Source organism: Tauraco erythrolophus, chromosome 2 (genome assembly GCF_009769465.1).
Source record: "Tauraco erythrolophus isolate bTauEry1 chromosome 2, bTauEry1.pri, whole genome shotgun sequence".
In the NCBI taxonomy this organism is placed as follows: domain Eukaryota; kingdom Metazoa; phylum Chordata; class Aves; order Musophagiformes; family Musophagidae; genus Tauraco; species Tauraco erythrolophus.
The window spans coordinates 76364194-76387686 of record NC_141466.1 but is presented as its reverse complement, the minus strand read 5'-3'; the positions used below and the strand labels follow the sequence as shown (position 1 = coordinate 76387686).

The window sequence follows — 23493 nt, the reverse complement described above, 5'->3', positions numbered from 1 at the left end:
TAGAATGTCTGGAGTGTTCTAAGGGTTTGAGTACTCCATTGCTTTCAAATCAGCTCTGCCCACAGCATAGGAACAGCCACCTACAAAATAACATCTGAAGGGCAAATATCATTACTCGATGTTGTTTTGACTTTTACGAAAAGAAAACAAAGAGCACTTTTTTTTTTTTTAAATCTTGTGTAACTATCATGTGTTTATGACTAACATCACTGGTGTTGATCCTTAAGTCATTTTACAGATTGATTTAAGGATTCTTTTTCCCAACTCCTCCTTTTTTAAATTACTGTACCAGGGAATGGAAACTTGTGGTTTGTACCCTTACAAAACTAAACCCTAAAGATGAACCACAAGGATTGAAGGGTCATCATCTCGGCATCCAAAGGCAGGCAGCCTGATCTCATTGCTGTGCTGTTAACTGTATGTCTTGTTTGTTTGCTCTTAAGAAACAAACAAACAAAAAAAAGGCCTTGCCAAGTCAGTAGGTGACTTGGTTTTCTGTGCTTGAGCAGTTTGTAGGTTTCAATCTTGCATCTCACTACTGTGGTCCCTTTGTTTCACAACAAAGTACGCATATGATTTATTTGATAATGTGAGAATGCAGTTGAAACTTTTTAGTCGGATGTATCAAGTCTGAAGTGCCTCATCTTTTTTTTACAGATTTATTTCTGAATATTTATATTTCATCTCTGTTGGAATGAAGACTGCTCACAGTAGCACTAGATAAGCTTTCGTTGCCTTGTGCCAAGCATTGGGATGTAAAGCAGGTGCAGATTACAAATAGATGCCTTTCTAGATTTTAGATAAGGGCCCATTTGTCCTCAGGAGTCAGAAAGTCCAGGGAAAGAGAGAACTTAAAAATATGTCACATTCTTTCTTCACACTGAGGTGCCTTTTATGCTTCTTAAATATAGAAGCTCGTTTGATAACTTTTGGGGGCTGAAATTCACAGTTCATTGAAAACAGGGCTGCTTCATCCCCAGAGGCCCACTGGTACGGCTCCAGCCCAGCTTGGAGGACCAGCATGAGGAGAAACCTATATAAATCCTTTATGTGCCCTCTGCTGAAAGACTGCTGATGGGTGCCAGCTGCCATGTTTGTTGTGGGAGTGGGGGAAAGGAGAGAAGCAGGAGGGAGGTTGTGACAAAGTGTGTATCCATACATGTACTGCCAGTGAAACCATCCACTGATGAACTTCACTGACAGTTTCTGTAGATGCAAGTTAAATGCAGTGTAATTATCCCTGGACTGAACTGTTTGGTTGGTCTCCTCGAGCTTCTGTGTTTTGATTTTGATCAGCAGGTAGTGGTCAGCCATCCAGAGCTCATTAACACAAGCTTCCTTGGCAGGGTGCTGCAGCAGCTGTGCTGCGCTCCCCCGAGACCTCCCCACCTGCCACCAGGGGCCTTCGCAGCCTCAGAAGAGAGGCCATAACATTTACGAGTGGGGAGAACACCACCAGCGTCTCCCTCCGACAGTACTGGGCAGCAGGAAGCCCACAGTGCTGTTTTCCCTCCCTGCCCTCCCGGCAGTGCTTTACCCGGAACTGTCAGCATGGCGTTACCAGCAGCAAACTGGCAGCCCATTGAGTTTTGCTGGGAAGAGCGGCAGCAGTCGTGTGGAGCTGGCGGCATGCCGGGCACAGCTACATCTGCCATGAGACTGATGCTGGGGAAAACTCCCCCTTGCCTTGCCGCTCTTTTCCGTCTTCTGTCGATCCGCTCTGTAACAGGCGGCAGCAAACTGAGTCTGCATCACGACAGCTCTAGCTGGAGTGAGAAAACCTTTTGTTGCTCCTGTTCTTCATATTATTTCCCAAGGAAGTTTTCATTTACTCAGTCGTTAAATGGGGCTAAAAGTTGAAAGGATGTCCAGTATCGGGTTTGTGTCTCCCACCATTGCCAAAGGCAGAATAACAGACAAGAATGGATTTCGGGTAGCATTCATATCAACAGGAGAGGTGCTGAAGCTGTTGAATCAGGATTGTATTACCTATGTCAGAGCTTTGTCAGAGCTGACTCTGACAAAAGATGAAGTCTGGTACAATTCTTTCTGACTTATGACAGTGATTACTGTCATCTCTGGTCAAAGTGTGAAGAGTAAGAAGAAAAGAAATACAGTATAACTTCTGTAGCACCAATTACCTCAAGAGTAAATCTACATGTGACTACAGCAAATCCATGTTATTTGGGGTTATACTGTATTTCATTGATTCAGATTGTGGATGCTTTCTAAATACAGCAAATTTTAAATTGATTTTTATTCATATTACTAATGGATTCCTAAAATCTTTAACCATTTGTAACGTTATTATCACTCATACTACAGGACTCTTACAGTAAACAGGAGGAAACCCTTCTTTTGGTATAGTCAGTTGAACTTGTTAGAACTAAGCTCGAAGTCGATGCTTATTGGGAAGCAGTGTTGGATATCAATGGAGACTAGGATATGATAATGTTTTTTTTTTTAATTTAAACAGTAGTGTTTAAACTGAAGCAACACGGACACTTGGAGTGTTTTGAAAGCTATGCACTATGTTTTTGCTATTATCACAGGAATTAGCAGATTTTGTAAGTTATTTTTTTTTCCATGAAACGCTAAAGGGTGCAGAAGGATGTTTCCATGTTTCAGTTCTTGTTGGAGAGCTTGTTGCCTCCTCCAGACGCTGTGTGCTCTTTGAAGTAACAGAGGGGAGCTGGCGCTGAGCATGGCTATGGATGAATGCAGAGCTTTCATCTTTGCTCCAAAGAGCCTAGTGACCCAATTTCTATTAAGATTTCTTGAAAGGCACTGATGTGCCTCATTGTATTGGATCGTATATTTATTATTACTATCCAAGTTCCTATAATACTGTCAGTGCTTAGTAACAGTTATGATGAAGAAAGAGCCGATGTTAAGATGTTGCTTCAAAATGATAGTGCTAAATTCCCACGCTACGTGCCTGCCGCAGGGACCTGTCCTGGGAGGCGCAGGCTGCCCTCCTTTTCCACTGATCTCAGGGATGATGTTCAGCATCTCTTAGTGAGAGCTTGTAGAATTACAGCATGTTTTGTTAGGATCTTTCCCCCCTCTCTATCCATGCATAAGAGCAGGGTTTCCCAAGGGTGTAGTAATACAAAAACCTTAATGAGAGAAACGCAAATCGTCATTACAGTTCCCAGGACACAACACAGAGTTCTAAGTAAGGTCAGTGCTGTGGAGTGATGATAGCAGAGCAGGAGATCATCGATGTGTTTATAGTTGGTTTTGTAGAACACTGTAAGGAGTTTTTCATCTATGTGGTCTGAAATTTTCCAGAACACTTTAGAATTTGCAGGAGAAACACATTTATTTAGGAATAAAACTATATCACTTCTTTAAATGTTATTTACCAGGCAAGACCTGCTCATGTTGTCGTCAGATACAACTCAGCTAGGTATGTGTCCCTAGTGGGACTAAATGCTGTCACCACAGGATTGTACTGAGCAGTTGGCAGTATCGTAGCCCAAGTAAACCTCTTGCTTGCTGCCAGCAGGAGCTCACTGCTCCTGCAGTTGTGAAGACTGGATGTAATTGATCTGTCGCAGGGTCTCTGAGAAAAATCTTCCTGCTATGACGACTCAGAGAAGACAGCTTACAGCAACGTGCAGGCAGTGACTGTAATTAACCGTGTTCATAACCACTTGTGTTTTGACTGCAGTCAGACAGGCCCTATTGACTGACTTTACCGCAAAATGTTTGGCCACATATTTGTGGAGGGTGGGAGGTGAGAGGGCAAATTAATTTAATATTCATTCTCAAACATTACTTGGCTTTTTTACACCTTTTTGCCCTTAGGCAGCTGCCTAATTTCTCTGCTTATTACCTGGAGGGTGGGGAACAGTGGTAAAAGCTTTTTCCTATGACCGTTCTCCCTGCATGCATCAGCCAGCAGGAGATGCTGTAATCCATAGTGTGGTTTCCCTGCCCCCATCTTTTCGGAGACCAAGTCTATTAAATTGAAACAAAGCCTTGCTCAGTTCAAGAATTGGGAATCTCAAAAGCCATGTGTTTCACTGCCCTATTTGGCAGATCCAGGCTGAATAATCTTTACTTGTGGTACAATAGAAAATTTTAATTGTGTTCCTGTCAGTTACTACTTGCCCTGCTCCCTGCCATCAGTGCTTCCTTCCTCACACTTAAGACAGTAACATTTAATAGTTTGATTGTTTGAAAATGCTATAAGAATGTAATTTAAATTACTGCATCCTTCACTAAAGGGCTCTCGTTCTCTTTTTTTTTAATTATTTTTTTTCCCTCTGATATGAATTTCACTGTATTTCATGTATTGCTGTTCCACCCTTGTTTTTCTCAAACACAGGGAGATTGGTTTCCAGCACCAGTGGTGTACTCCATTCATTAGTAGTACAACCTACACCAAAGAATAGGGATTCTCCCCTGCCCCTCTTAGCCGTGCCAAAACACAAGGTGCAGTTGAGAGAACCTTGTTAGAGACTCTCCTTCCCATGTGTAGAGGAGTCTGCAGGAGAATTGGAAACAAATGCTGAGTTGTAACAGATACAGGATAACGTAATGCTGAGCATTATTCTGCCACACATACCTATGACAACATACATACAGCTGAAATGTCATTAAAATTAATTATGCTAATCAGGAGAGAAACACTTTGCCATGAGGAAATGTGTCTGACTTGCAGATGCAAACATCAGCAATGTGCTTCTCAAAGTTATTTCACTAAAACCTGGAAACAGTTAACATCTAGGAATTTGCCTAAGCAGCTATTCTAGTATCAAGATGGACCTCCTGGGAGAATTAAATTTTTGTGCTCTCGTTACTTACGACAAATATTTCCCACTAATTTCAGCAAGCAGTGTCGTCACCAGCTAACGTGTAATATATCTTTCAGTAAAGTAGCCATTGGATGGATGCTCCTTTGATTTCCTTGTAAGTCATCACAGACCAAACCCAGACGTGGGATTGCTCTTTCCTTCAGCTTACCTGGGGGGGCTAACACTACCGCTGCACATTTTAGACTTACACAATCTTTGTAATTCATACGCTTGCAGTTAATTATGTGAAGTGGCAAAAACGTCTGCTAATTTTCCTAAAAATTTTGGAGGTCCTTATTTGTAACCTCAGGACATGATGCAGATTATCACATCTCAGCTTCACGCAGTTTTCTGTAAACAGCCTCCGCGAGGATGAGAGGTTTGCAAAATTTTCTTAATGAAACCCAAAACCTTCAAAACTTAAGTTGCAAAGCGACAAACTTAGATCAGTTTCACTTACGGCCATGAATTTTTAAGGGAATCTGGAATACGTTTCAAGGAAGTTGCTGTCATGTTTCACTTGATGTGGGCTGGTATATTATTGAAATTGGAGAACACTGGCTGGTTTTATCTGAAGCTTAGAATTTTCCATAGGGTTTTACATCAGAGTTTTGGGGCTAAAGTAATTCAAGGGCAAGAACCCAGCTACAACACACCAGTAAATCTAGTTTACATGACTGCTGGGGTGTAGAAAAGGTGTGTATGGTCACTGGTACAAAGATGGAGTAATTGAAAAAGAATATTTGGCTAGATGGCATATTAAAATCAACCAGTCATCAAAGGAAGTAGATGGCTTATTAAAATCAACCAGTCATCAAAGGAAGTAGATGTTTAGTCCCACTGTGATTTCGCTGTGTGATTGATCTGCAGCAAATCCAGATTAACTGGCCATTGATGGTACGGTCCTGAGTAAGGGCAGTCTTTTCTTGGCCTAAAGAGGGTGCTGTTGTGGTATGCCTTTGCCACTGGATAACAGTGCTCCTCATGAGTCGAGGTTTTGGTCTGTGTTTTGTACTCTGAGAATTGTCCAAATCCTGGATTTATCTCAAGGTTTGGGACCAGGTATGGTTGACTATAAGAGGAGTGTCAATTTACTTGAGCATTTCAGATTTTTCTTAGGAAAGGAGGTCTGAGCCCAGCCTAGGAGGAGAAGTTGGAAGTCAGGCTACAATGCTTCATAAAGCCAAAACGTGGCCAATTCTACACTCATCTTAGATTTCTGAATGAAACATCATTTGCCATTCCAGTTCTTAGTTACGTTCTTTTTTTATAGCACAGAAACCAAGGGAAAAGAAAGAAAAAAAAAAAGTATCTGAGTTCACTAATTTAAAAAACATTTAAGCAGGGTTTATTTTTCTGTCAAATTAGCCCTTTATAACAGAAATTCTCAGAGGGACTTTTTGTCGAAAGAATTAAAAAGCAAAAAATTTTTAAAAAAGCCTGGTAAAGGGCTTAAGTTATATTTCCTATAGACACAGCCTCCACTCTAGCAGTCGTGTTTGAGGGTCAGTCTTCATCCTGGCTTTGCAGAGATTCTCTGTATTTTTTTTCTTTCACTGAAATTCCATAGACAGTAATTAAGGAACTGGAGGCCAGCAAGAGGTCAGCAAGCCTTCATCAGTGAAAACAGGGATTGTTTGCCATGTACAACACTCCCTTTTTTCCTTGTGGTGAATAGAAGATTTGCTTAGAGCTGATGACTTATGCCTTTCTTGCAAGTTATGCAGCTAGCGAGTAACTGGGGGAATCAATCAGTGAGCAGAAAACAGCTAATTGAGTCCAGCATCACGCTTTTTTCTTCTTTACATATTCAGCGCTGGAATCGGAGCCAGTTTGGTGTCTGATAATGTAACTCCAGAGAAGAGGCATTTTGTGCACAGGATTCGAAGCGGATACAATACTTAAGAAGAAGGGTCTGCTCCTAAATTTTAGGGTTGCGAAGCTGACAGCAGTTGAGAACTCAGGGGGAATTACTCGAAACTGAGCGTTAGGCCTATAAATGCCGAAGCTGGTAAGTGACTGAGCATGTAGTGTGATGTGGAGAGGATGTGCCTCCTGTTCCAGAGACGGAGAAAGAGAAAAGGCTTTTGTGGTTATTCTTAGGCACAGCATGCATAGCTTTTCTCAGTTCTCCTCTTCCTTTCCTTTTAAGTTCTTTTCTGTTCTATTTTCCTGTCTCTAACTTTATCCAGGCATCTTTAATAAAAATTTTTAAGAAGTTAGAATGGTTGGGTTTTTTTCGCGGATGTAAAGCCTGTTGGAGAGAAAGAAGAAAGGACGCGTGTAGCCACGTCTCCTAAAGGGAACAGCAAAATCCCTTTGCTTTTACTATGGAGCTTGTAGTTCTGAAGTGAGCTAGCCAGGGCTGGGGGATGTGATATGCCCAAGAATCCGAATGTGTATTTTTGCCCCATTTTGCTGAATAACAATTGTCTGATAGCCAAAAATAATTGCAGCTTGGGCTTAATCAGATATTAAGAGATTTCCTTGTTTCTTGGATGGGAGGTTTCCTAGAGATTTCAGTTTGGGGCTGAACTATTACTGGGCATAAAGCAAATTGTAAAATTTTAACATCTCTTTAAATGACTTCACACAGCTCATGTAAAAGTCACATATGTTTTTGTTTATGGAGCTGAAACAGATTAATCGGTTATGATAGCTTTAACTAGATATTGTCCTAGTGTTTCTTAAAGGTTTTTATTAGGAGCTGGCTAGCAGGCTTTGCCTATCTCGTGCTTTTTAAGGGCTGCTGCTGTAACCCTGAAGCGGTTCCAAACATAGTCCTGCCGAAAGCTAGCTACTTACTTCTGGTTTACATTTTGCCAATTAATTCCAAGTACCCTCCTAAATGTTGGTTTTCTCTGTGCAAGTGTGCGCGTGTGTGAAGCACTAATTCAAAGGGGGAGGTTAGGATTGTTATTTCTGTGGCGTGTGAAATGGGCCGGATGTTAGAGAGCAGCAGAGCAAGGCGTGTGCCTTGCCTCCAGAGCAGGCAGCAGCAGAGAGCCTGCGTGAGAAAAGTGGGAGAGAAAGCAAAGAGGGCGCCAGGAGCAGAACTATAGAGAGCTCCTTGAATATCCGATCCATGTGCTAATTCCCTATTTGTTCCTGAACATAATGCTTTTTACTTCGATCTTACGTACGAGGTGATGTGAAGCGTGGCCTTTAGAGGTGCATGAATAGGAAAAGCATTCCAAGCAGAAGAGACGCTAGAGGCGGTGGGGGGAATTGATCTCTCCTGGATTTGACAGCATCCTCATAGGTTTCTGGCCACGTTTGTTAGCAGCGAAGAGCTGGGTGGTGGGGATGGGCCTTGGCCTCTCCGTAGTTTTCCAGCCATGTGGTACGTGGTGGCTGCAGTCCTCTGCATGCAGTCCTTGGTGTTTCCAGATGCTGTTAATTTAGTCCCTGTTTCCCCGTAGTCCTCCACGCGTGTGTGCAGCCGAGCCCTCCAAGCTGGCGGGTTTCCGCACCGTGAGAGCATCGCAGATGTGCCGGGGATGCGCTGGCTCCAGGCGGCGCGGGAAAGGCGGCTCCGCCCGGCCAGCCCCGCCAAGGGGCCCCACGGCCGCGCCAGCTCCCCGGCATCCCAGCCCAGGCTCGCGCTCCGCCTGGAAAGCCGACGGGATTGTTGTGCCTGGGCTCGGCCCATTCGTTACGGGTTAAGGCTGTGGAACAGCTGTCTGCAGCCTGATGTAATGTTGCCCTGGAAACCAGAAATGAAACACTTAAGCGTTCACCGCAGAATTACTACATACAGCATTAGCCAAAATAATTAGAAGTTGAGCCATATGGGCTTTCGGATGGAAAAATTTGGAGCGGAGGAGATGGAAGTTAAGTTGTTCCTATTTACAGTACTGCAAATCCGTTTGTTTCCCCTCGGAGCACGGGGAGAGGTCTGCTCCGCTCTGGTGGACAGGGAGGCGGAGGGGCCCCGGCAGCTCCGCCGGCACGTTATGGATGCCGAGGGACGGCCAACGGGGTGGCCGGGGGACGGGAGGCGGGAGCGGAGCGGGACGGCTGGGAACGGGGAGATGGGAGGTGGGAGCGGAGCAGAGGGAGCACAGCCACGGCCTCCTCCCGTGCCGGAGAGCCGCAGGGCCGGGCCGGCCTCCTGCAGACGCATCCCTCCCTCTTTAACAGGCTAAGTCTGCCCTTCCAGGGCGCTGCAGCCCACCGAAGCGCTCCTACCGGGGGAGAGGGTGAGGGGGGCCGGCAGCCGGCGGCACCGAAGCCCCGTGCCAAGCCTGGCTGCTAGAGCTGCCCAGGAAGCCGTTTGCCCAGCCTGACATGGGTTGGGAGATGGGGGTGATCTTCCCTCTGGAATCAGGGATGGGCACCAAAAAAAAGCAGTTCGGTCACTGTGGAAGCGGGGAGGGCAGAGTGGGTTGGGGGAGTCAAAGTGTTGAAGTTCAGTGATTTCCAAATATGTCGCTTATGGGCTGAATGCTTTACATTTCTGTTTAATATTAGCTGAAAAAGAAAACATTGCTTGAGCTGGAAAGTTAAGCTCTGTTTTCCATCTGCCAAAATGGAAACTTTTTATAATTTCAAGGCCTTTTTTGAAGAAAAAAAATGTTTCAAAAATAGGAAGCAAATCAAAAGTAACTCTTTTTCAAAACGATTTCATTTTCAAGGAATCAGCATTATTTGACAAGAAATTTTCCACAGCGGCACCACTGGTGTAGTTGCACATGTTTTCAGGCCTTTTTGCTTAAACTCATTAACCATCCTTTTCCTTTACAGAAGACTTTCCATGCCACATGCTACCCCATATGTAGGAAACAGGCAGCTGGAGAGAGACTGACTTTGTTTTTAGTCGAGCTGTTGTCCAGTAGCTCCTATTGTTAAGCACGAGCTGTTCTCACCTCTCTCAGTCAAGCACTGGCACTAGGAAGGGTCTGTCGCTGCCCACGGAGGACCCCAGCTCAAAGGGTACCGGGTGTCCTGAAATGGTGGGGAGAACCAGCCGGCACTTGATTACGATGGGCCTTCATTTATTTTTAAGTGCGGTGGGGACCCCCTGTACCACCAAATCGAGTTTGATGTCAGTACCTTGCGCTGAGGCTGTTGTGGAGCTTGCTTTTGTGGTGGTAGTCATGAATGCAAGTGTCAGACATTGTAAAAGCTTTTGTTGTCGTTGTTGAGTCTTCATAACCCTGAGGGGGGCAGTTCTGTATTGGATACTAGTGATGTAAAAGTACGACTAGTTGTTTAATCTTTGATGAAATCTTGGGTGGGAGGATCAGGTACGAGCCACTTTCTACACCTTACAAAGCTCACGGTTGAACAAATAGTATTCTTGCAAACCAAGGGTGTACAAAAAGTAATGAAGGAAAGCAATGACTTAGAGTAATTGCGTTTAAAACAAACATATCTTGAGTGCGAAGTATGCACGGTTGTTGCTTGCCAGGATGCGCTTAATGGCCTAAGAAGTCTTGACTGAACTTCTTGATTACGGTCAATAATCCATTTGTCATCTTATCCAAATATGTCTGTCTTGTTGTTTGACATGTCACTAAGTTTTCCCAGCCATAATCTTTGAATTAATGCTCATCTTGCTGCTTAATTTATCGTGCTATAAACAAGTCTGATACTCCTCTTTACAGCCTTATTTTTCCTGAAGGAAGATTATTAATTACCTAGCCAGCCTGTATCCATAATAAATGTGTGCCTACCACTCTTGCATGGCAGAAAGGTAATTCCTACTGCTATATGTGGTCTGTTTGGTATTCCTTCTTGTTTTAGAGTAAACTGTAGTTTATGGGATATCGGTAATTGATAGTGCCCTTGCAGAAAGTGGCTGAAGTTTGCTCTGGCATGGTTCTGCTGGCCTTGGGAGGTGCATGCCTGCAAGGTAGGCTTTCAGAGCTGCCCTGGCTCCTTCAGGCATTTTTTTGTGCCTTTGAAAGTGTACCCGTGCAACTGCTAATTGGTATCCTGCCCTGTGGCATCTACTGTTATTACCACATCCTGATATTTAAGTGTATTAGAAAAGCAGAATGTGTTTTTGTTTGGCCTGTCTTTTATTCAGCCTCTGGATAAGCAAACAGCATTTTTGCTGGGGAAGAGGAAAGGGTGGCTGCTTTTTCGTTTTGTTTTTTTTTGACTTGCATTTGTTGGGGATTTTTCTTTCTTTAGAAGTTTGATTAAGGAGAAGGAGAAGAAAGGATGAGCATGCTGTGGAAACCCAAATAGCTGCGCCGACAGGAAGTTGCATGAGGGTTTTTAGAGCCGGCCATTAGGAATGTGGTGAATTGGCTGAGACCACGGGTGAAAACAAAGTAAGGTATACGATCCATACTGGGCTCCAGCTGGAGCCCTCACCGCACACAGGAATGTGCAGCAGCACACAGTGCCAGGGCTGTCCTGGCTGAGCCAGGGAGCCCTGCCAGCCTCCTCTCCCCTTGCCTTCCCTTCCCTTGTCTTCCCCCTGCCGTCTTCCACATTCTGAACTGATTAAAACAGAGGAAGTAGCACATTGAATGTCGGATCTGGCTCGAAAATCGAAGTCGTCTTCTTGTTCACAAGGAATGGATTGTTTCAGCTTGTTGTGTCACTGCTGCTGGAGAGAAGGGAATTTTTTTTGTCTCTGTAATGTTTGATACTTGAGGGAAAACAGCTGGAACTGAGCATACTGGATCAGATGCAAAATGAAACGGGATGCTGGGGAATATGGACTGCACTGTATATCTGAAAAGGTCAGAGTTTTCCCTTGGTCAGTGCTGGAGGAATGCTGTGTCCGTCTTAATTCCAGCCTCAAGAGCCTTCAGGAGGAGTGTAGGGAGCAGGGAGGAGGAAAGGAATATTTTGTAGCTGTGGCAGTTCGTGAGTGAAGCAGATGAGGTCTCCTCCTTCCCTTTCTTTCCCGTCCCCTTCTTGTGCTGCGCATTTTGATTTTCTGGGAAGACTGGGAGGAAAAAAAAGAGAAGTCGTCAATGACAGAGCGTCAGTTTGGAGAAGCTGTTTATAACCAGGTTTAAACAGCAAAGTTCTGAGATGCCAGACAGACCAGTGACTGACCCAAACCACAGGAGCATAACTGGTATGGTAAGAAGAGCCCTGCCTGAAACGAACTGAGAGAGGACGTGGAAGTAGTTATTACACAATGCATGGGAAGAAAGACAAGGGCAGGAATGCATTTCAATGCGTAGGATCTTACGTTGCACAGATTTAGAAATCAAAATGGTATGTCATGCTTTCAGAAAAAGAAAAAAAGAAAAAAGAAAACCCTCAGTAATTTAAATGTTTCTGTCTGACCCGGGCTGAAAATATAACACCAGTTACAGGACTGCATTGACACAGTGCAGCAGATGAGCTGGGTTAACTTGACTTGAAGGAGCAAGCCGTGGAACTACTATTTTATTAATATTCCCTTTGTTTCTTTGCCAGTCAAGAGAACAATCCGATGATGAAACAGAGGAGTCGGTGAAGTTTAAGAGGTTGCACAAGCTGGTGAATTCTACTCGCAGAGTCAGGAAGAAACTCATAAGAGTGGAAGAAATGAAAAAACCCAGCACAGAAGGTAAAAAGCAATGTGCATATGGTTAAAACTGCGTATGTGAATACATGCTTCTGTTGAGAGGGGGCGGAAAGTGGAGAGTTGGGGGAGGGAGGGGTGGAGTGTTCTTAAGGGGCGGTGGGAGAGACTGCCTTGTCTACGGTGCATGCCGTACCCAAGTAGTTGCGTTTTGAGACTGTGGAAGGGAGAAAGCGACAGCCTAGGATGTGGTTACTGCTGATCTGATATTCCCAGAGCAAAGCTGGAGAGCCCCTTGTTAAGAGTTTAGAACTTGGTTTATGTTTTATGTCCCATGCTGGGAGGGAGTGAGACTAGAACCAAACCCAGCTGACTGCCCCACAGGCTCAGCAAGGAGGTAAGCTGAGCCACCACCACATTGCTCCCTCGTCTGAGGCCTGGGGTGGCGGGCGGCACACGGCACACAGGTGAAGCTCTTGCTAGTTTTGGGAGGGGAGCATCTGGTTGGTGGTGCAGCTGCGCCACATGGCATCATCCTGTGGCAAAAGTACAGAAACTCTATCAGACATCCTTGTGGGATAGTGGCTGCCTTGTGTAATATTAACTCCTACTTCTGGGGGAGCCTGCTTGCAGTTTGGCTTCTGAATGAGCCTTGCTGCCAAGAGAGACGGGGAGAGAAGGGAGGAGGAGGAGGGTGGGGAAACGGGAAGCAGAGTTCAGCCTCTGGGAACGCCATGAACATGCTGCAGAATTAACTCTGGATGACCTGTATCCGTGTGCGAGCACTCAGATTCATGGAGCCTGAGCCTCAGGAGCCTCTCTGCACAGCCCTGCTAAAGTCCTCACTGGAATTGTGGGCATCTCTCTATGTTAGTGGCCTTCCCGGGATCGTATGCTGATTCCCCTCAGCTTTGCAGTGAGCTGGACCATATTATGATTCCTTCCTGGTGCATTTAAGGAGAACGCGTGCATCTTCTTGTGTATGTGGCAGGAAGCTGTTGGCAGATTTATGATCTAGCCTGCCTCTCTCCTGCACGATGACAGTGTTGCTGACTGGCTGGCGTGAAAGGCACGGCCAGTCTAGAGCTCTGGACCAGGCAGCTGTCTTGGTCTGAAAAGGTTTTGTTGCCTCATAAGGTGAGCATAAGGCTGGGTTACCTTGGAAGCAAAAGCATGGTTTATGAGAAAGGGCAAACAAAATAGGGCTATTTTTCCTCCTGCTCTGGGGAAGAGACCCCAGAGAGGCCTTTCTTATCCCCTCTCCCTCCCTGTGGGCCTGGGAAAAGCTGCAGGGAGCAATCAGCCAGAGGCTCCAGGGGTGGGAGCAGCTGCAGGGGCAGGCAGCCCAGGGGCTGTTGGGCATGCAGACGCCTTCCTGCAGTTTGACCAGACTTTCTCTTCGGCATATTAACTGTCTGTTTTGCTCTTCAGTTGCTCTCTTACAGCACTTTACCTCCTTATTTCCTTTTCTTCAGTTTTTCACCTAAGTGTCCCAGTTCGTTCCAGGTTTTTGTTCCACAGTTTTCCACCCCTGACCCCCACAGAAAAATCACGGAGTTAAGAATTGCCTCCAAAAAATATTTGCTCTGCTTCCTTCTTTCTCCATCTCCTGCCTGTCTTCTCTGTTTTAACTCCAGGCTTTTCTGAATAAATTATCTATAGCTCTGAGTTTGCGCTTTTATCTAGTGCTCTGGAGTTCCTTTGTAGATTGGCTCTTGGGAAACCGTAGCAAAAACAATTATTGCTGAATAATTGGATTACTGGATTACTTCTACATAAGTAGAAGGCCCCTTAAGTAACCAAGTCTACATTCGGAGTAGATATCTATGACTTTTCTTTCAGTAAATTCTCCCCACACCCAACTTTTCATGTGGCAAATTAAAAGCGCTTCATAAATGCTGTCTACCCCCATATCTGATAATGTAGGTCTGTATTCCCATTTGGAAATACATCAGAGGGCTCTACAATGTAGATCACAAAAAATACTGTGGTCAGATTTGAGGATTGTCTAGCCTTCCAAGTTACCTGCAGTTGACAGGATGGTTCTTGAGCTGTTTGCTGCTGTTACTTGAATCTGTGTTGTGAATGTGAAGTCATGTGAAATCCTAGATAGCTAGGTTTTGGGGAGTTGGCTATAAAAATTGATTGAGTGACATCAGTAAAATTTCAGTAAGCTCATTAGTGTTCAACAGCCTTTAACGAAGTGTGAGAGTAGACTCGGTTTGAAAACTGACAAGCAGTTCCCCAGAAGAAGGATTCCTCATAGTGTTCCTCAAAAATTTCTTCACAAATAACAACTTTGCCAAGTGTCCCTTATAAGATCCTGTATTTTTTAAAGAAAAGTACACTAATCCCAGATCCTTCTGCCACATTTCTACTATTGACAATGTTATCACACTAAATATACATTTGGGTGATCTGATACTCAGTAGGAAGTGCTGATATCTGAATCCATGTTTATTTCGTGTTAGTGTGCTCCTAGTGAGCTAAATAACTGAAGCTTCCTAGTTCCTGGACACTATTCTTACATAGCATTTAAAAACAAATCACATCTACATCTGTGTCATTATGGCTGTGTGTCATGGACTCAATCCAAATAACATCTGTTGCAATACAGACACACAATGCATATTTTACAAGCTGTTTAAAAACATATTTACTTGGTGGACTAAAATTGTTTATCAGCACATATTCAGTCCCAGGAGAATGTCTATTTTCTGTTCAAATTGAGAAGTAGAGGGGAAAAAGAATGAGTTGGACAGTCCAGTGTAAGTGGTGTCAAAGTCAGACACCAGTCTACAGACCTACTCCAGAAAAGTTCTCAAGAGTGAAAGTTGTGTGTCAGATGTGATCCACTATCCCTTCACTGTCACAGTGAGTTTTATCTTGCTAAAGCAGCATCTTGGGTTTCAGCAAATATATGTCAAATATGTTTTGTGAGGAGAGTGAATTGAAAGTAGGACAGGAGGCCTATACACAGCAACTTATCTTCTTTCATGTTGAAATGTGTCCTTTGATATTGGGTTTAGTAAATCATAGGTATTTTGGTAATGGTTCAAATTTAGCACTGCTGTAAGACTGTGGAAGCAATCAGAGATGAAGGCAAAGTTGGGTCAGACAAGAAATTTATTTTGGCAAGAAATAAATACAGTCAGATTTCTGAGTGTGTTTCTGATACATAGCTATGAATGCTGTGGAATTTGTCAGGCAGAACTGAGGAGGATGTGTACTTTTGTTTGACTCTTTGCTTGTTACTGTAGCTGATACCTAAGCCTATACTTTGCTCAGAAGAAACCACCAGAGAAAAGTTTCTTAAATGATAAATGTGAAAAGGAATTGCAATTTCAAGTCTTTTATTCCCTTCTCTCCACTCCAGAAGGGAGGCCTGGCTGTTTGCCCATCTCCAGTACTTGCGTTGCAAAAAGTCGTCTTCCCTTTCTGTGAAATACATATTCGGTGAAAACCAAGTGTTTCTGTCATTACCAGGAAGGACACTGTTGAAATTGGCACACTCACAATTTGACCTACTCTGTTTTCTTTGCATCTGTTTAAGTAAATTCTGTGTAATGAAAATTAGTGCCTCTTTCCTCATTGAAAATTCAAAACTTTTAATTTCATCCTGGAGCTCAGCTCCATAACTTTCTGGGAAAAATGCTGCATTCTGCAGCAGCAGCAGCAGCACAGGGTATTTGAAAAGCTAGACCTGAGAGATACTTGTTTGGTTTTTCATACCTGGGTATACTTCTGACCTATTGTAATCTCACTACAGCTGAGCATCGTATGGAAGTATCAGAAGAAAAACATAAGAAACAGATCCCAGTTCCAGCTTTTAAGGAGTTCTTAGTGAGTGCATCTGTGGTCTGCCTTAGCTGCAGATGAAACAGAGAAACTTAAAATAACAATGAGTTTACTTACAGGATGCTGTCGTCTGTCTACTGTTAACTCATCCCAGAACTCTCATTTCACAAATGGAAGGAACTGGTTTAGATTTATCGACTTGCAAATACCTTCTGGGCTGCTTATATCAGGAAGAGTTTTCTTCCATTTTAAGTGGGTGATATCTTAAATAAATACATTAAGGCTCTACAGGCAAACAGAGAATTATGAACGATGACACACGTTGTGCTGCCTTTGTCTCCTGTAGGTGTGGAAGAGCACTCACTTGACAACTCTCCTATACTGGATGACAGATCGGCACTTTACTCTGGAGTTCACAAGAAACAATTCTACTTTGACGGCTCCTGTGAAAAACAGCCAGAGGACGACTCGGACTCACTTACTACTTCTCCCTCATCCAGCAGTCTTGATACGTGGGGAGCTAACCGGAAGCTGGTGAAGACCTTCAGCAAAACTGATAGCCGTGGCCTTATCAAGCCTCCCAAGAAACTCGGGACATTTTTCTCTTACCCAGAAGAGGAGAAGACCCAGAAAGTTTGCCGCTCCTTGACAGATGGGGAAATGAAGAAGAGCCTCGGCTCGCTGAGCCATGGGGTAAGTACAGAAAGCATTTGCTTTTATGACAGCAACAGGCACAAGCACCATCTTCTGGTGTCCCTGGAGGAGATTCAGAGTGTAAGGAAGCAGATCCGATTGAAGAAAATGGATACTAACTATTCCTGTTCCAGAGCTTTTCTTTGCCAGCGCCCTGCTAGGAAAGGAGCATCCCCCGCAACTTGCGACCTACAATTGCTGCGGCACAAAACGAAAGGGGGTGGAGGTTGTGGCTTCCCAAACAGAAGGCTACGAGGGCGCACTTCTGTCAGCGAGTTCAATATTACCTATGTGGTGGAGAGAAGCCTGTACAGTCACCTCAACCTCTCACAGCTGGTGCGTCCCGTTACTGACAGGACCCTGAGCAAGGCTGACAAGCAGGACCTGAGGAGATGCCTGCTGGAGGAGGATGAGGAGGCCAAGAGGAAGTGGGCTGCCACAGTGGATCGCTGTACTAAAAGGGTTCTCTTGAGAATCCACCAAAAGTCTGTGAGTCAAAGAGTTGCCATGAAGGTGGTCTTCCAGTTTCTATGAGGTTGCAGTCAACTCTTTCTGCTTTATACTTTTAACTGAAATTCAATGCTTCTGCTTTCCTTGCTGTTAGAAACTCTTAAGCACTGTACTTCAGCTGTAAGGGGAGAGTTTGACACAATCCTGTCAGGGAAGAGTTTTGTTGAGTCAATGAGAGAGAGCAAATATGAAAACATGCTGCTTTTTAAATTCACCTAGCGCAGAAATTTAGATCACTGGTGAACAGAGGAGCTTTGAGATGTTATAAACATGTTCTTTGTGATGCTTTGGGAATCACTATTCTCTTAGGGGGTTACCAAGAAATGAACACAATTTTCAGAGGATTAGAGCATCCTTAGTCAACTGTGCCCACCTCAGTTTGCGTCTCATCAGTTCACCCACCCACCTCTGTATTCTCTCTTACACACACAGCTGCAGAAAGACAGGGAGTTTTACATTACATAGACATTGCCTTCTTGCTTGCTGCTCACCACCATCAGAAGTGCCCCTTCTGCTCTGTCCCTGGTCATTGCTCCTTCTTTCTAGCATGGGGTGAAGGTGGCACCTCCTTTCCTCAGAGTGTTGTGGAAAGGGAACAAGTGGTGGCCAAAAAAAAGTAAATTTTGCTGTACAATGGGAAATTAAGTGATTTGAGTACTCCAGAGAGATCCAAAGCTGCTTTCTGATTATGTGACCCCGTTTTGACAGTTCCCTTATCCATGATGCTGAGTTTCCTAGAAACTTGCCTTTGGCGCCAGCCAGATCTCCAAAGCTGAGCCAGCTAGTCTGTTGACTAGTTGACAATGTAGATGTGTTCCTAACTTCAGTGAGTGGAAACAGCAGTGCACTCATAACATTAAGCAAGATATTCCAGTGAACAATACAGTAGAAACAGTTTTTCCTCTTGAACTACAGATTTTGAGAGGTCTCCGCTTGATTTCTTCAGGTGTGAGGTATTCTTGATAGAAAAGTCACAGCCTTGGTCACCTTGAATAACCTGTGGGAGGTGACCAAGTCTTCATGGTTCACTTTTTGGTCTTTGGCCACAAAATTGATGGTGTTTTTCTACCAAATACCATGAACATTCTCTCTTGGCAGCTTCACTATTTTTTCTGCACTGACTGCTTGCCCTGCCACTCATGGGATACCGTTTATTTTCATAGATAATATATTCAAAAGACATTGTTTTCCCATAAGGATATGACAATGATAAGATAAACCTTACTCGTCCTTCTGTGAGTTGAATAGTAGGGATATCTCAAGCCAAAGAGCATACTCATATGTGCTAAAGATGCCCCATAATTAAAAATACCCTCTAAAACTATCTTTATTTTACAGATACAGAATGACAGAAACAAGGTTTTCAGTTCTTCTAATAAGTAGTCTTGCTATAGTAATTTCATTATGAAAACCATCTGGACTGACTTTTGCTTTGCAAATATACGAACAGAGAAGAAATGGATAGCGTTTTGTTGCTTTTGTTGAGGAACTCAGTCAACTGCTCCTCCAGTCTTGTTTGAATGGGATAAATGGTGGAGATATGCTGCTCTTAACTAGCTTTTTCAACACACTTCTTCCTGAAAGAGCAAAAAGCTGGCAAACTTCAACTTCAACTCCTTCTTCCTAGAAACACTTGATGTTTGTTTACTGCAACCTCAGGGAAATTGCAATGCCTATGTATTCAGTGGAACTGGTCACTCCGTCTTGCTTTGCCATTCATTTTTGTCATTTATATTTGTTTCAGTGACCTGGACGTGCATGAAATTTTCAAATCACATCAGTTTTTCTTTTCTCCCAAAACGACAATACTTTTGATTGCATGGCCATTCCATTGAATATCCCTCTCCTCATCCACAGACCTTTTGTTTGGTACAGTATTGCCAGGGTCACTACTGGAATCTGAAGGTGGAAGTCAAATGTTAAGTGTGTGGGGAGGTCCATAATGAAACAATAAGCGTCATTAATATGGTATGTTTATTCAGAAGCTTTACCAACAGACATTTTGCTCTCTGAGAAGACTGCTTTAGGAAGAGCTCTGACTGGCTTGACAGACAAGCTTGCTCGGAGCAGTTCCAGATGTCCTCTCTTCGTTGCTGGGATTACCATATGCTGTAGGATTAGTTAGAATGGACTCTTCACAGAAGGACAACATTACTCATAGCTAAACGTGCTGTGCTTTAAAAACTGATTTTATTACGTGTGGTTGGTCTCAAACGCTTTCCAAGAACAATTTTTAAAGGCTATGCCATAGTCACATTGCCTTCTGGTAAAAAAAAAAAAACACTTAACAATTTCTACATCACAGCACTCTTTTTAATGTGTGTGGGGCCTAAAAGCTGGTTTTGAGTTCTAGTACAGTTGTGGTGGGTACAAAATCAAGCACTGTAGGTACATAGCACCCAACATAAAAGCTAGAAAAGAAGCCTTTTTCAAAGCTATTGATATGTGTCCTGATTAGGAGTGAACAGAGTAGGAAGAGTGTTTAATAGAACTCATTGATATAATTGTTTATTAACGGGCATAGTTTATGGAGCTTACTTCTTTCTAATAGAGTGTCAAAGTAGACTGGTAGTTCTCAGGTGGTGGATCTTCACTGACTCCCAAGTACACACTCACAGTACTGATTGGGCAGTCCTTTGTAGATCTGATCCCATGCTTAGCCAAGTCGTAAGGTGTCTCTGAAGTTTCTCTGTTGGGTAGTTCAGGCCCTAAGAATTTACGATTCACAAGTGGTTATCTTCTGCCTCCTGTTTGTCTCAACTTTACCTCTGAAGAGAATACTTCTAGTAGACATCTGCCTCTCTCGCTACCCACACTCAGAGCCCACAGTTGAAGTTGTGCAAATAAATTGTAACTGCCATGCCTTCGTTTCCCTGGATCACCCTGTGAGACTTTGGCAGGGCCAGATACTTGAGTACTTTGCAGCTGGTTGTTGAGTGGCCAAATAAAAAGTCAAAGGTTTTACCTTTTGGATTGCAAAGCAAAAGCTAGATTCTCTCAGGGGTTGGGGTTTTTTAAAGTGATAGCAAAGCTTTCGCAGAGACTCATCTGCCACAGTTAAACAATAGTTGGCTGTGGAAATGCAACTGTACTGAGTTTGATTGCCCTCTGCTCTTGGAAGGGAAGCAGTGTCATAATGCTGATTTTCCTTTTTTTTTCAGGATGATTATGATAAACTGCATCTGTGCAGTCAGCCAAAACTGAGTCACTCCACTAGGTGATCATGGGCATAAGCTTAGTCAGGGGAGATTCAGGTTGGATGTTAGGAAGTATTTCTTCTCTGAAAGGGTTGTCAGCCACTGGAATAGGCTGCCCAGGGAGGTGGTTGAGTCCCCATCCCTGGATGTGTTTAAGAATAGGGTGGATGAGCTACTTGAGGATATGGTTTAATGGGGATTAGGGATGGTTGGACTCGATGATCTCTAAGGTCTTTTCCAACCTAGAAATCTATGAATCTATGAATCTATGGCACTGCGTACTTTCTCCTAAAAGTAGCAGAGCTGCCCCATATCACCACAGGTGTGATGTTAAACACCTAATCTGGAGTCAGGGCTTGCTGAGACTCTGGGTAAACAGTGCTTATGGGGATAGCTGGGCTGGTTTTCCCCTCCTCTTACCAAGGGTTTGCCCTACAAGGCCTCTAGCATTTCCCTGTATTTTGGTGGAAATGGAGTCAATGCAGCTGTTCCCAGAAGGTAGGTTATTCAGTGCTTTAACAGATTGGTGGTTCTCTGTTTCAGTGCTACTGTGGGCTTATTTATGAAGGCAGATGGGAGTGCTGAGGTGGAGTTGCCAGCACCCTGGAAAACTTGAGGCATAAGACCAACAGTTTCCTCAGATCAAAAAGTCTTTTTTCTTTTTAAAAATAAGAGTAGGCAATAGATGACTCAACAGCAGGAGACCTTAGGCCAAGGAGTTGTCTCTGAAAAGACAAAATTACTCAAATTGCTTTATAACAGATTTCTTGATTTATAATCTCCCATCCTTTTGTTTGTTTGTTTGTTTCCATTTTTGCAGACATTTGTGTTTTCCCTGGTGTTCTCCAAATCTCAGATGTTTTGGGTGAGCTAATCATTGTGATAGAACTGTATCCATCCTTTTTTTTTTTGCAGAGAACCTGTAGCTTTGGAGGATTTGACTTGACAAATCGTTCCCTTCATATTGGAAACAGTTCTGACCAAATGGTGAGTTTAAGACAAGAAGGCGCGGACTTGAAATAGCATTACATGAAATGCGCAATAGGGTTATAATAGACTGAAGGATAATTTAGGTCTGTAATAACAGTTTGAGGATCCAAGAAAGCAGAGTGTCTTTGTTAACCTCAAACTTCCTTAGCTTTGAGAATAACATACCCACCCATATCCATGTGTGTATAAGTATTTATATACCATATGTGTAAAGAGGCAGGAACAAGTGATCAAAGCGCAGATCTGGGGACACATCTGTGGGCTATTCTTATGTATGACTTCCTCAGAGCATCACCCCAGGCAAAACACGATTACTATATTTTCTTGGTAAAAATATTTACTGTTTGGAATGATGAGGCAAACTTTCATTCGCTGAAGATCTGCAAGTTATTTGGGTGGAAGTCATTATGTAAGAGATTTATTATTTGTTTTCTCATTGTATCTAAGAGCTCTGGAGTAGACCAGGATCCCATTGTGCTGGGTGCTGTGCAATTGATCTCAGAGCTCTTTGTGTTTTTTAAAAAAAAAAACACCTCCCCAGAGAATATAATTCCATTTTGTGTTACTCATGTTGATCCCAGTGTTACTGTTGATCAGCCTGCAGCCAAAAATAACAGAACAGAAATGAGCCAGAACATTATATCAAATGAAATTGCCAACGTATTTTTTCCTTTTGCCCATGTATGTTTTTCTTTTCTGTTTTGACATTGGCTCTGATAACTTCTCTGTTCACTTAAATCAAGTCTAAATCGTGAAATATTTTATACGCCAGCGTTATATTATTTTTTGTTTCAGTTGTTTTTTTTGAGGTCGTTTTTTATTTTCTGATTATTTTTTTAACATCATAAATTACCCCTAAATTGGCCAGAACTGTGGGTGGTTATTTTATTCATCAGTTTTTCAACTCAGTAAAAAAGTTAACTTCCAAACTTAAGTATTTGTATTTAAACATAGATACTTTGACATATTTTGTTCAGATTGGTTTTGATATAGGAAGGTGTGAAATCTAGATGTTACATTTTTCCCTACTAGCATCATTAGTGGGAGAGATCCAGTGCACCAGAATAATGTATGCAGATCAAGGTTTTTTTTCTTGGAAACATTTAAGTCCACTAAGTGGAAGGTTTTTTTTCCAAAAAGGTGAGGCAAAGGGCTGTCCTTAATTTCTGCTAAAAGACCAAAGTTACCAAAGAATTTGTAATCACAAACAACTTGTAAAGGAAAAAAATACAGAATTGTCTGAAATGGAGTATTAGCTGAAATTCAGAGAAACTGTTTGGGAGAACATTAGTAAAGTAGCAAACATGCATAGATTTGGAAAAAAAAGGTAAATCTCTTTTGTAGAGCACAGTGTACACTTATTTCAGAGTTTGTTATCTTATGTACGTAAATTGTCCTCAGAAGGATTACTGAACCAAGTCAGAGACCAAATTCAGTAGTCAATCTATTTGGCCAACAGATTTTGGTCCTTTTTGTGTTGTGATTTTTGGTGTATCCTTGCCAATGGAGGGTGCTGGTAGTAGCTGTAATAGAGCTGCCTTGCCATGGTTCCTGACACGCTGTAGAACAAAGACCGTGTTTAACATAACGCTGCCTGGACAATCTGAATAAGGGCTGAGTCATACAAGTAAGTTTGGCAAAATGTCAACTGATCCATGTTCATTCTTTGTGTGTGGTTGTGACATAAGTAAATGCTAGGTATCTTAAGCTGGTTTAGAAAAGGTTAAATGCGTTCAAAGCAACTGACCTTTGTCATCCACTATATACAGACCAGCTAATTTAGTTCAGCAGTACCCTCTCGTGTGTCTTAAGAATAGCCATGCAAGTGTAACCTTCTACCGTGGTTGCTGGATTTAGTAGCTGCTTTTTTTTTATTTTATAAACAATCCTCAGTAAAACCACAGAGTCTGTCATCAAGAGAAGTTAACTGAATGCCTATCTGAAAATAAAAAGTTAATTTAGTTAATTTGGGTAGCCAAATGTAGGTATCCCTTGTGTATATATATACACACATACACAC

The 23493-nt window shown here is 43.0% G+C and overlaps 1 protein-coding gene across 2 annotated transcripts in view; it reads left to right on the top strand.

The window, feature by feature from the left end:
* LOC104374562 (SAM and SH3 domain-containing protein 1) overlaps window positions 1-23493 on the top strand; it is a 579771-nt gene that overhangs the window by 536413 nt on the left and 19865 nt on the right. Inside the window, exons 9-11 of one of the 2 annotated variants that reach the window (XM_086626611.1) lie at window positions 12198-12330; window positions 16430-16776; window positions 21399-21470. In XM_086626611.1, the coding sequence (XP_086482737.1) occupies window positions 12198-12330; window positions 16430-16776; window positions 21399-21470 (552 nt within the window). Of the gene's footprint in view, window positions 1-12197; window positions 12331-16429; window positions 17266-21398; window positions 21471-23493 lie in introns of both variants that reach the window. The other variant, XM_086626602.1, reaches the window with a different exon arrangement.